At 32.6% G+C, this 14,488-nt stretch overlaps 1 protein-coding gene across 1 annotated transcript; it reads right to left on the bottom strand.

Moving 5' to 3' along the window:
• Window positions 1–7,578: 7,578 nt before the first annotated feature.
• Window positions 7,579–12,860, bottom strand: LOC147380477 (zinc finger CCCH domain-containing protein 1-like). Its single transcript, XM_086431654.1, is given in 3 exon segments — window positions 7,579–7,948; window positions 12,032–12,673; window positions 12,675–12,860. Coding segments are annotated over 3 exon segments (891 nt in total). The 5' UTR covers window positions 12,819–12,860; the 3' UTR covers window positions 7,579–7,843.
• Window positions 12,861–14,488: the final 1,628 nt, after the last annotated feature.

The raw sequence follows: 14,488 nt of genomic DNA, 5'->3' as shown, positions 1-14,488 counted from the left end.
TGTGATCTGATCACAAGATCCAAATAATCTCATACCTAGCCGTATGTGGGATGTTGTATAAAATGATTGAACTGTTCACAGAGATAGAAATTGTTGCGGTATTCTGAATCATTTGTTAACACTGCAAATATTATTTATATGGCTTCCACATAACTACCAGGGATTAGTTGAGATGGTAAGGGCGACTGTGTCTGCTCTCAGGTCACCTTTGAATCCCTATATGCCCCTTCATATAAAAATGACTATTACTGCGTTTGGAAAAGCCGTGTGAAGGTTAAATTCATCTGAACTGGTTCCTTTTTCAGAATTTCAGTGCTTGGTATCATTAACAAGTCTTTTTAGTTGCCGATTCGTTCAGAAAAATCAATCAAATCTTTCGACTACCAACACTTCAATGAGCCACCGCAAAATCACACGGTTGAACAAGCTTTCACAAAAACAGAATAGAAAGTTGGCGCCATCTCTCTCTCTCTGATCTTACAATCAAGAAGCTCTCTTTCCATCTTCATCTTTGCAAGTCTGTCAGGTAAGTCATCATCTTTATCATCTCCAACTTTTGTCTTTTTTTTTTTTTTTTTTTCAATGTTTGTGTTTTAAATTTCCAGTCAACAATTGCATAGATGGATTGAAGTTTCATAAAAAGTCAAAGGTTTTGAGTTTGAGTTTAGGTGGTGAAGTCTTGCCCATCCATTAACTTCTGCCCAAATGATTGGCAGAGAACACTAAGAGCGGACTGTGTCTGTGGAGGGATTGTCATTTTCAATTGAAGTAGCAAAACACTTGTCTTACTAATGTGGTAAGATTTTAATCCTTACTCGTTTTACTCATATGGATAACCACATCACCATTCCAACACTACCACAGCCCTCTAAGTTTCATTGAAAACTTAGATAAAAAAATTAAAATTCAAGAAACAATTTTTTTTTAGCTTGATTTAAGTTTTTGAAAATTGATGGCTACTGAACTTTCAAATAACTCCCAAACTTAAAATTGAAATACAACGGTGAAAAATAACTATTTTTTTGGGATTTGTATTTTCAAAATTCATATGCTTTTGTCCACTACAATATTGAAGCATCCGATATTGTTTTTGGATGCCACAAGGGGAGCCCAAGGTTACTTGGACACAATAAAGTATTTTAGAGAAGCACTTTTCCTACTAACTTAGTAAAATTTGAAATCTTACTAAGGGTTATTGAGCTCAAATGAATTACCAAATTGGCAATCCAATACCAAGGTTTTCGATTATGAAAAAGAAAATCATAAAAGTAATTTATGTAAAACAAATTATGCTTTTTGAATGAAAATAATTTCCTTGAAAATTCAGAAAAAATAATGAAAAAATAATAATAATGAATGAATGAAAAATATTTTTCTAATTAACCTGCAAAAATAAGAGGTGTTTCGACTTTTTACTATGAGAGATATTTTAAGATAAGTGTTATTGGCACCCCAACTTTAGCTTATTACACCCCAAATAAAAATAAAGAAAACAATTGAATAGTTGAGAATAAGTAAAAGTTGAGGTGCTAATAGAAACTCTCATTTTTTTCTTGTCTTTTGCTTACATTCTTTTATTTTTTATATGAACCTTTTTTTAATAGTAAAAAACTAGTAAAATTATTTGAATGAGTGTTATAATATTTTATTATGTTGAGATTGTAATTTGAGGTAAACCTTAGTAATAAATAAAGAAAATAAGTGAATGTTTGAGAATAAGTAAAAGTTGGGATGCCAATAGAAACTCTCATTTTTTTTCCTTAGATTTTTTTGTTTTAGGTTTAAGATATGATGTGAACCTCTTTTTTTAATTGTAAAAAACTGTTGAAATTGTTTGAATGAGTGCTATAATATTTTATTTTGTTGATATTGTAATTAGTGGCAAACCTAAGTAATAAATAAAGAAAATAAGTGAATAGTTGAGAATAAATAAAAGTAGGGGTGCCAATAGAAACTCTTATTTAAATTTTTTTATTTAGATTATTTTGTTTTAGGTTTAGGATTTTATATGAACCTTTTTTAATTGTAAAAAGCTACTGAAATTATTTGAATGAGTGCTATAGTATTTTATTATGATGAGATTGTAATTTGAGGCAAACCTTAGTAATATTTGAAGAGTGGGTTTTGACCTTTAATTCGGATGTGATAATTAATTTAAGTAATTGGGATGTAATAAATAAAAGTTGAGGTGTCAATAACCTCTCTCTTAAAATGTCTCTCCTAATAAAAGGTTGAAACAGCTCCTTTTATTTTTGCAGGTTAATTAGAAAAATAATTTTCATTCATTATTAATATTTTTCATTCATTTTTATTATTTTTATCTGAATTTTCAAAGAAATCATTTTCATTCAAAAAATATAGTTTTTTCTTTTTTCATAAATTATTTTTTTAATTTTTTTTTCAAGATCAGAAACCTTAGTTTTGGATTTGCCAATTTGGTAATTTATTTGAGCTCAATGATAGTAAGATTTCAAATCTTTCTAAGTTAGTAGGAAAAATGCTTCTCTAAAATATTTTACTGTTTTCGACTAACCTTGGGCTCACCTTTTGGCATCCAAAGTATATGAACATTAGAAAAATAAATTCCCAAAAAAATTATTTTTCACCATTGTATTTCAATTTTAAGTTTGGGAGTTATTTGGAAGTTCGGTAAATTTCAAAAACTTACATCAAGCTAAAAAATAATTGTTTTTTAAATTTTATTTTTTTTATCTGAGGCTTTTGAAGAAATTTGAAGGGCTATGGTAGTGTTGGACTGGTGATGTGGTTATTCATATGAGTAAAAAGACCCTTAGTAAGGATTAAAATCTTATTATGCTAATCAGACAAGTGTTTTGCCATTTCAATAGAAAATGATGTTATTTTGATTTGAATTTAATTAATAAAGAGTATAAGGATTGTAAACAAAATTAAGATGAAGGGATTGCTGCAAAATATTCCAAGAAATCCTCCAATAGGATTGCACGATTGCTATGCATCAACAATATGCATGTCAACAAAATTGCACTCAGACCGCAGAGCAGCGCTTACAAACCTTTTGTCATTTCCTTATGACAAGAATGACGAACATTTATCATGCAACTCTTCACTTTTTAGATGAAATTTTCTATCGCAAATACAACAATAAATACCGTAAATCAATTGCCTAAAGGTATATGAATATGACACATAAAAATCATAAGATATCCAATTACATAATCCATTATTGTCCTCAATGTTATATAAAAAAAATTACTTCTTATTTATTTAAAATATAATGCCAAGTCCATGAATCCTATTTTCAGGTTTATCAGAATCAGAAACTTCTATATATCAACATAACTACAGAATAATAGCTTTTATGATAAGTTTCAGCGAATTTCAATAGGTGGTGATTTCAATCATCTCTGAAGTTTTATTGTGAAATACAATTAGCATCTCATGTATACATCACACATATCTCATGACGTATTGTATGGCCTGAGCTGTTTTTAATTGAAGGCAGTTAAAGGTGTAAGATTCAGCCCATTTTCCAGAAGTTTTAGGTTCCACACAAAATAATGTAATCATACATCTATTTGAAATGTAGAGATAACTTCAAAATTGATTCTCCATACAAACTACTTGAAAGGCACTTAATTTAAATTAAAATTGGAGTAGACCAGGCTTTTACACTAGACATTCTTGATAGGTTGCAACTTGCAATTTGTCATTGTCAATAATCAGACACAGCAGTATAAGAAGCTTGCAAAGAAGCTAAAAGATACATCTTTGGTCCATCTTTAATACTGTAATTGGACATAAAGATTGAATTATTTGATAGAACTTTAAACTTTCAATCCAGCCAATAATTCTATTTTAATCCAATTTCCATGTATGTATGAAAATTCAAAGTTTTATCCTACAAAATGCAAACTCATTCTATATTTGAGTTACAATAGTTTTTTAATTGGAGTGCTTGGTGACATGTCTACAAGTAAGTTGAACAAGAATTTAATCAAATTGATGCATAAACAAATTTATGTGTGAATTAATTTATTACTTTCTTTTTCTTAATTTTTTATTTAAATTTAAATTTTGCTTTTGTAGTTTTATTAAGATAAGGTCTAGTCAACCATCAGCAAAGGTGTATTGGGATTCAGTGATACATAAAATTTGGGTGGAATATTATGTTGAAGTAGTTCAAAAGTATATTAAAGGAAGAGGGTGTTTAACCTCAAAAGGACATGATTATTTTATAACTATATTTAAAGAAAAATAAAAAAAATCTTACACCAAAGTTTAATACAAGCATTGCTGAGATTATGTTAAGGATAGATGGAAAATATAGAAGAATTTTATGATGAAATCTAGATTATGATGTGATGTAAATATGGGATCCTTTGAAGCAACTGATGAATAATGGAAGTTATATGTTATAGTATTTTTTTTTTCATATGATAATTGAAGTTAAATGAGTTAGTTAATTTTTTTTTTTATATTATGTTTTATATCTTTTATCAGTTAAATAAACATTCCAATCAATTTCGATATAAAGCACTAAAGTGCGAAGATAAACTAGACCAAATATTTGGTGGGACCGTTGCAACTAAAAAAATATTGTATGACCCCAAACGAGACGTCTTTTTCAATCATGCAAAATAATTATGTTTTTCTCAATGATTTGGATGCAAATATTGATGATGTCAATGAAGGGTCAACATCAAATACTTCTATTGATCCAGTTGAAAAATCTATTGAAGAGATTCCTACAAGACGTCATAAGAGATCGAGTGAGTTTGACCCATCTTCTACCACAAGTGTGAATATGAAAAGAAATGCAAAAACGGATGATGTTGAAATTCATAAAATGCTTTGTGTGAAGGCTGACACTATAAAGACGGATTTGAAATAATAAAAAATGATGCAGAACGCAAAGAAATACACTTTTATTATCTTATGCATTAATCTGTTGAGTACTTTCTATGACATGGATCAGTGTGATTTAGTATGAATGTTTTTAGTTGACAAATTGTTCAAAGAATCTTCTAACATAGATTTTTGTTAGATTGATGGATATTAACCGCATGTGTTGCATCAGAGTGGATTAAAATGAAGTTTGAAAAGTTTCATGGGATCCTATGATAGACAATCTTCTAAGGATAGGGTAGATTTATGATTACAAATTCTACTAAATATTATAATAAAATAATATTATTATTTATTATTTTTTTATTATCATAGTTGTTAGAAGACATTATTCTAGTTTATTAAGTTTTTACATGCATTTTTTTTACTTAATAATTTTACGTTATGATTGGTAGAAATATTTGTGTTTAACGTTTTTATTTTTCATTTAAATTCTATATGATTAGATGATTATGAATTTTTATATGTTTATAATCATGCGATTTGCATATATGCAATAACAAATTGATAATAGCACAAATAATAAAATTTTCTTTTTTTATTTTACTATTTCATTACTACTGTATAAAGAGTTGACGCATGAAGCAATCATGTCAAACTTCACTACTTTTTGATGATTCATATGTCTGAGAAATATTTAATTCAGACAATCCAGTGCCTTGCTACGACAATTTTCCTATGGATAAGTATGTTTTCAATAGATTATATTATTTTATAAGAGATAGATGATTACTTCAAGATAATAGAACGGTAAGAGTTGAAGAACAAATTACAATTTTTTTATTACAATTGTGCATAATGCTAGTAATAGAAATAATCATGATAGATTAACATTCTAGTGAAACGATAAGTCAATATTTTCATCACGTTTTACAAGCATTATATACTTTTACCCATGACTTAATAAAAACACTTGAATTGAGTGTCACACACCAAAAATATTAGTAGATTGATGATATTTTTCATGATTTAACGTAATTAATTATTTAATATTTAAATTAATATAATTAATAACATAATAATTATTTAATGTTTACTTTTAAATGAAATAGGATTGCGTGGATGCAATTGATGAGACTCGTATACCTACAGTTATACCATTTAACAAACAAATATCATTTCGATCAAGAATAAAGACCGCATGTACACAGACTGTCTTGACTATTTGTTTATTTGACTTGTAGTTCACTTTTGTTTTACTTAGATGAAAAGGTTCGGCATACTATTGACGAGTCTTTCAATCCGCGCATAGCAATCCCAGTTTAAATTTCCCACATCTTCCTGTTGGTAATGAAACGTTATTTTATTTTCTTAGTTTTTATATCCATTAAGGTAATTTAAATTTACTTTAAAAATATCTTAATTGTCGTAGGAAAATATTACATGATTGATGTGGGTTACCAAAATATGCATGAATATCTTGCATCATATCGTAATACATGATATCACATTCATGATTTTCGTAGAGGAAATAAATCAAGAACGAATGAGGAGTGGTTCAATTATTATCACTATTCGTATATAAACGTTGTTTCGATGTACTAAATAAACGATTCCCGATTTTAAAACGGATGACTTCATACTCTTTTATGACTCAGATACGTATTGTATGTGTGCATGAATGACCTTACATAATTTCATCTAACAACAATCAGTTACTGATAGTTGATTTATACAATATGAAGATGAAAATATTAACATTGATAGAGAAAGTGCAACCACTACGACACCAAATGAAGTTGATAATGAATTGATTGTTGATATGAATATTATGCGAGATGAGATTACTCAACAAATTTATAATGTCATATATACATGATGTACAATGTTATTTAATTATTTATTATTAATTTGATAAACATTAAGTATGTTAGTACAGAAAAAATTAAATTGAATTTTTATTTTTATTTTTTAATATTAAATCATATGTTTATACTTATTATTAACATATTAGTACTTATCAAATAAATAAATTTTTTTTTTTTTAATTTCATCCAACAATTTCTAGACAGTAGGTTACCAAACAGTTTAACATCTTAACAATATAATTAGATAGCATGTTATCAAACAATATATTCAATTCAATAAGTTGCTTTAACAATAGCAACAACTTTCTCTCAACTTCAACAACTTAATTCAACATCAACAACTTTACATATAACTTTTCCAAACAGAAAATATATTTAACAGTTGAACACGTACAAGGTGGTTGGTACGTGCGGCCACCAAAACTTAAAAAATGGCTTTCCCATAAATAAATAGATGTGAGATTACAAAGTTGATCATAATAGAATATCTTTTTCCCTCTGACAAGCAAAATTAACGATTACAAAGTGAAGGCAGGTGGGTGGGTGGGTTTTGAACTCAGGTGATAATATCAACACACAGACTTTAACCAACTAAGCAAGCTTGCACTTCAGAATAATGTAATATAGAAGAAGAATTAAAAACGCACCAATCCTAATGAAAAGCCAGAATAAATGGATCAAACTATCTCCTAGACTGCCTAATGTCGATCCAATTTCAAAAATACCAAAAGAAAGTTATGCACCACTCTCAATGGGCACCCTATATCTTGAGAACAGCATGAGATCTTAAACCATGGGGACTTCATCTGGAAAATAATAGGGACTAATTCTGGTGCATCACCCAAGCTTAAAGAACTGAACTATATAGCCATGAGCCATTCAATTCAAAAGGTGGGCGTCAACTAAATCGACAGATGAATGAGCAAGTACACAATATTTACAATAGGGAAACAAGGTCATATGTTAGCACAGCTAAAAGAATTCTTCCACTTGAACAAATCCCCCATCAAAAAAGATACATTGTGTTTTTACACTAGCAATAATGATCTTATGTAGAGAACTATACTGAAGGAAATTGATCATGAAGTATCATCATTAAGTCTAGAATTGACTCTTCTTGGGTTGATGCTTGAGTTGCGAACAAACCATTATTTTCCCTCTGCTGCCATCTTTTTCCGAATCTCATGGGCTGTGTTGAAGATCCCAAGAGTAGGTGTGTTGCACACAAAGCACTTCTTGTTCTTTGAATGATGCTGTGGACCAATAAAAAAAAAACAAGTGAGATATGAAGACTTTTAATACCGAAACTATCAAAACACTTCACATATCACACTAAGTAATAAGCTGGTAAGTTCAAACTAAAGTTGAGAAACTTTAATTTAAATTTAAAAAAATAAAAATTTATCAATAATCTCCATCTCAATGTCTAGCCATAGGTTGCAGTTTTAAAGACTTCCAGGCGGCACAAAGCATTAATTCATACCATAGTGCACAATTTGGAAGTCAGAATGCAAAACTAAAAGATAAAAATGAAAACAGACTAATCTATGTCCACTGCTTTCAAGTTGCATTTAAAAATCATCGAACGAAAACATCACAAGATTTTCAAGATGAAGGGGACCAAATATGACAGATTACAACAGCATTATATTAGGATTTTGATTTGTTAATTTGCTAGGTAATTCTGTCACTTTCATTAACCTTTACACCAAAATTTCCCCAGAAATTGCAAGTGTTTAGCTGTTAATAATTTACATATATCAGCACATCCTCTGCTACAAAACCATAAGATGAATAATTAGTAGAAATCTAAAAATATGAATATAGCTCTTCTTGGAAAATGGAGTCTGGATATTTCACGAGGAATGGATTCTTTGGAAGAGGAATACAGTGAACAAATATGGGAGCAGGAACTCTGGGTATGGCAGTGGCATAGTCTGGGCGACTTATGACAGCAGTGTTTGGAGAGGCATCACAAATGTTTCCTACGAACTCAAATGTTAGCCATTATAAGGTAGACAAAGGAGAGATTACGGTTCCAAATCAACCTTCGAAAGGGAGATACTGTTCTTAAAGAAGCAAATCCATGTATGTTTGCTCTTTTGGTACAAGAGTGCTATTGGAAGAGGATATATAATTCAAGATGAATCTCAATGGATCAAGTTCGCTTCTGTGGCTTGCTTGCCACTACTTCTTATGGGGCTCATATATGGAAATGGAATAGGAATGGGAATTTCATATTGAGATCGGTATATATAGCTTCGACTTCTACACCCAAGATCCAGATTTCCAGCCCCATAGTCCCAGGTTCTAAAACTCCATCTATGGTAGTTTTCTACATTTGGACTGTCACTTTGGATGGGATCCTAGCTGTAGACACATAATTTGCCATAAAATGACTATTATTGACTCTTGCTTCATGTGTAAGAAGAGTGGTGAATCCATGAATATATTTATATATATGGAGGAATGGAGAATATGAGCATCTGCTCGTGTGGGGGAAGAAACAAAAAAAATAATATCACCCAGAGCAGATACCCCGTGGCAAAGAAGTTCAACAGTTCTAGGCAAGTGACCAAAGTTGAAAAAATCTTCACCTGAACCAGTTTCCCCATGGAAGTGGGTGTATGATTTGGGGAAAGAGCTCTGGAAATTTCAACGCTCTGGCTTTTGTGAAGTGGATGAGAAAGATATACATCTCCAGTAGCCCTATTGGAAGGTCAAGGGAACTGAGATCGGTCAAGGGATGCACGACCAAGAAATGGGGTGTGAAGCTTGGGGTTGTGGTGAAGAAATTGCCTCAGGACCTTCTCTTTCTCAACCTTCCCTTTGCCTTCAGAAGCCAAAAAAAAAAAAAATCCTGAAAGAGGGAGAAGAAAGGTGTGGGGATTGTGGAACCTCATTGTGGTTTATCGGGATCACAATATAGGGATTATGGTCTCTGGCTACCCTTACAATTGTGGAGCACCAAAACATTCCAAGCCATTGGAGAACAATGTGATGGCCTTATTAAAGCCAGTGATGATACAAGGAGAAACTTGCAAACAATACACCTCTGCCTGTCAATACCTTTGTGGACAGTGGTAAATAACATTCCACTATGAAATGAGGAGTATGTCAGAACCCATAACCGGGCCAGAGCATGAGCATGTCTCATGTATGTGGGAAGGGTGGCTAGAATCCCCGGCTTTTACTATGAGCAGAAAGGCCATTGCATTGACTCTGTGACGGAAGAGGAGACAAACCTTGGCATTCTAGATGTCAGTGGCGATGGCATGGCAAGTTGTATTTTTGGTAGGGTTGATAAGCTGGAGAAAAGACAAAGGGTTGAACCTTATCAACAGGGCCCATGAACACAGTGGGGATGGAAGAAGAGATGAGCCTTGGCATTCTAGATGTTAGTGGCGATGGCATGGCAGGTGTATTTTTGGTAGAGTTGATAAGCTGGAGAAAAGAAAAAGGGTTGAACCATATAAACAGGGCCCATGAACAAAGTGGAGAGTGCATACCTCATACTCCTCTTAGGTTGATAAACTAGAGAAAAAACAAAGGGTTGAACCTTATAAACAGGGCCCATGAACACAGTGGGGAGTGCATACCTCATATTCCTCTTAGGTAGTCTTCCATTTAGATCCAATAATTATTTAGAGGCCAGCACATGTTGGATTCCAACACTCCACGGACTCAAGTGTATTATTTCCACAATTTTTTCATATCTTTTTTTCCCTTCTACCAGGAAATTGATTAGAATCATATATTATGACTTCAACCCTTTCTAGTTGAATTTACCTTTTAGCAAGTACTCATTGAGTAGATAATGTCTCTTGCTATATAATACATATCAAAAGATGACTAGCAAATAATACATAGTTTCCCTCATTAAATACATTGTTTTTTTTTTTTTCTCATTATATAATATAATTTCTTTGTTCCAATTTTTTTTAATAGGTATGGGGTCAGTGATTAGCAAATGAAGTTGTGTTCAAGGGGGTTAAACCTAGGACGTGAGAACAACATTCCACACGTTTTACCACTTAACTAAGTTGGCACTTTTTTTTTGTTCCAAATTAATTAAAATATATTGCTGAATCTATGAATCATAGGTTTTAGGGATTGGCCGAATAACACTCATCTGTATCCATGAAACATGCCAACATAGTTTATAAGAGATGCCTTTTTTCACTAAAGAACTGAGTTTACCTTCATTTGCATATTGATATTGTAGCTTCAAACTGTTAGCCTACTGGAATCATCCCACATCAAATTTGTGGGTTGGTTGTCATTCGAGTCTCTCCTTGAAGGAATTTTCTACCCTTAAGGGTGAGGGGGAGTGTTGTTTTATCAGCTTCGCTCCCAGGTGTCACGAGTTTACGTATCATGCCTCTATTTGACCCGACCTTCTTATATTCATAGTTGCGCCTTCCCCATCAGATTGGTCTTTTGGGGTAAATTGTTTGTTTGACATGGTATTAGAACGGGTTGCCGTACCATGTTGTGCAAGCCTAGGGCCCATGCATTGGGCCTGGACTTGAGGGGGGGGTGTCAGCCTACTGGAATTATCCCACATCGAATATGTGGGCTGGTTGCCATGGCTTCATTTATCTGTTGGACCACTCCACTTAGTACCAATTGGTTTTGAGCTGGAATCTAACACAAACAACCTAGTTTTTGAATCACAAAATTGTTATAAACATTAAGCAAGCTTTGAAGGATCTCCCATTTAGAGGGAAGGCTATGAAAAAAATTATCTTCATACGGTTTCTTGAATCATAGTTGTTCATTAAAGAGATTTCCCATTCAATTGCTAGACCAATTAGAGAGTTTTCGACCAGTCATGCAGATGCCATAATTTTTTTCTTATTGAAATTGTTTAAACCCCTTGACATGGTTCAGGTATTGTTATTAGAAGTTAGCATACTTCATGAAAACATCTAACATTAACTACTCTAATTCATGAGCTTCTTAATGAACTTTAAATGCTTCTTGTCTCACTTGCTAAGGACTACAATCATGAACAATGCGCAGGTTTTAGTCTCTATCTACAATCAGATCCTTTCTGAACCACCTATGACCACAATAAAAAAGAAGCTTTCTCTCCGAGCTCTGGTATCACATGGCTCACCAACTTGCTCTTATGAGGGAACCATATGTCTGAATAGGCTTGGAAAAATTGGTACGGTCTTGCTTCTCAATTTTTTTTTAATTAATTTCAATTTGTAACGCATATTAACACTATGGTAGAGAAAAAAAAAACAAATTGAAAACAAACAGGCCAAATTTATCAATGTAACTTAACAAACCAGACAGTGAAGTAATTAAGCTGAAAAAAATCTTACCTTCAGAGCACAATGCTCGCAAAAATAGTGCTTGCACTTGGTAATAACAGGATCCACAAAAGATTGCCGACAAATAAAACATGCAAATGGCAATGGATCGTCCTCTTCATCGTCACTCTGACCACCTACTCGTCCGTCTTCATCCTCATCATCCCCTCCTAAAGCTAAATTCCTCTTCCTTATCTTCTCTGCTTCCTCCCATTCCCTCTCCATCTGCCAGCCCGACTTATAATCCCCTCTATCATGCATAAACTTACACGCATCTCCGAACCCACAATAACCAGTCTCCTTATAATCCTTACAAATATCTGGCTGATAATCAAACCTCGCTGAAACCCTAATATGAGCAGAAGCCCTAAGAGGCCCATGAGCTCCACCAGCTTTCTCACCCGAAACTGTCTGTTCTCTTCGAAACCCAGCTTTGTAATCCTTATACCCATGAATTCCTTTATATATCTTTTCATCACTAGAATTCGTGGATTTCCCCTTCAATCCATCCTTAGCTTGCTTAAGAACTCTCTCTCGGATCGCACGAGCATCTCTAGAAAAATCTGTCTCTGTTTCTAGGGTTGCTGTTGCTCTACTGTCGTGTTGAACTTGAATTTCCTTTGAAGATTCGAAATGGAAGATTGTTTTTGTTATTGGGTTCTTGAGTAGATTCATGTTGTAAGGGTTTTTTCGATGATTCGGTTGTGAAGTGGAGATTGTTGTTAGGTTTTGGGGGTTTTTTCTGCTTGTGAATCACTGAAGAACCCTCGGTTTTTCGAATATTCTTCGTCGTCTTCATCTTCGATTGTTTCGTTTTCTGATGTTTTTGTTCTTTGATGGTTTTCGGAAGAAATTGCAGACTAGAAATGACGAAAAGAGATTTTAAAAAAAGAAAAAAGAAAAATTCATAGTGTGAGAATAAAATAACATAGGGATTTGAAGGAAAAATGGAGAAGAGAAAGCGAAAATTAAACCTGTATCCGACGGTTGAGGTTCGTTTGAGTCCTCCATTAACGATCTTCTAGGTTTTATTCTTCCCCTTTTGTGGTGCAGAGGGAGAGCTGATTCTGAGAGAAGTCGCTTACTTCAGAGCATTGTTTTTTAACCTCGGTATCGCGTCTCGTCTCGTTCAGCTCCGATACCGAGTTGCCTCGGACGATACGTCTCGTCTCGTTCCATGTTGAGACAATGGTTTCAAACCATTTAAAAAATCTGAAAAATTCTGAAAAAATTCAGAAATTATTCTTATTAAAAAATGAACCAAAAAAATATATATAATTAAAAAAATCATAATATACTTATCAAAATAAATAAATTAAATATTTACGTTGTTAGATATGTTTCATTTCATTACACAAATGCACCAAATTTGTTTTTCAGATACTATATTTAAAAAGTATCAAACTTACCATCAAAAATATCAATCAAAGCACTAATTGCAATTCGTTAAAATGTAAATATATGATAATGAGTAGGTTTATACATGCAAAAATAATTTAAATACTAATATAACACTCAATTTGAGTTTAGGGTAATTCGAATCCAAAGCAAACATTAACTAAAAAAAACTTGTAAAAATAGAAATCATGGAAGTAAAGCGCCACAATGACATGAGTTGAAATTTGCACCGATGTCCGATAGAACATGTAACATACTTACCTACAAAAGATATTTGATAATAAGTTAAAATCACATATACAAAATACAATCACATAAAACTAATTTTAAATCAACGTATTGTTCTTGTTCCTCGTGGTGTGAATAAGATCGATAGTTTTCAAGGAAGATAAAAGAAGTAAAGGCGTCAGTTGTGGTTTCGCTTGTGTTGGTTTGATTATGCTTCCTTTGTTCATACCTTGAGCTTGTTTATCCATGATATGAATAAGAACGTCCGTACCCATACACATCAGTAAATTGGCCATAACCATAATAAGAATCATCATGTCCAAACTCAACACCTTAGTTGTTGGATGCATCATTCTCGTTTATAACCATCTCTTAATGATAGCTATAATGATCATAACTTCTATCACCACCACCATAATATTGAGTCTGAGCTCCATCATCATTACCATTACTACGAAATTTTGTTAATCTGGCTAATCTCACACGTCTCTCTTTGAATGGTCTAGCACCATAATCGGTATCTTGTGTCGTGATCACGTTATCAGGTTCACTATCGTCCCATGCTTTATCATGTATTTCTTGACTACCTCCATCATCATTATTACTACCATTCGGAGATGGAGATCTACTTGTACCTCTATCGGGTTGGGTACCAATCTCCTTATCCAACCAAGATAAGTCGTTATTATCCATCAAAAGATCTTTCGTCTCTCTCAACTATTGGTCTAATACATCATTATGCTCAAATATGATATCTAGATCACTAGGATTGTAATAATTATCTTCTGATCTACGGTCCATGATATTGCGAGTTCGTAATCTCATGTTATAATGCACAAACAC

This window comes from Akebia trifoliata, unplaced genomic scaffold, assembly GCF_017979445.1.
Source record: "Akebia trifoliata isolate Shusen 1 unplaced genomic scaffold, ASM1797944v1 Contig01390, whole genome shotgun sequence".
Classification (NCBI taxonomy): Eukaryota; Viridiplantae; Streptophyta; class Magnoliopsida; order Ranunculales; family Lardizabalaceae; genus Akebia; species Akebia trifoliata.
The sequence above is the reverse complement of the archived record's forward strand: the minus strand, read 5'-3'. Positions and strand labels throughout refer to the sequence as shown.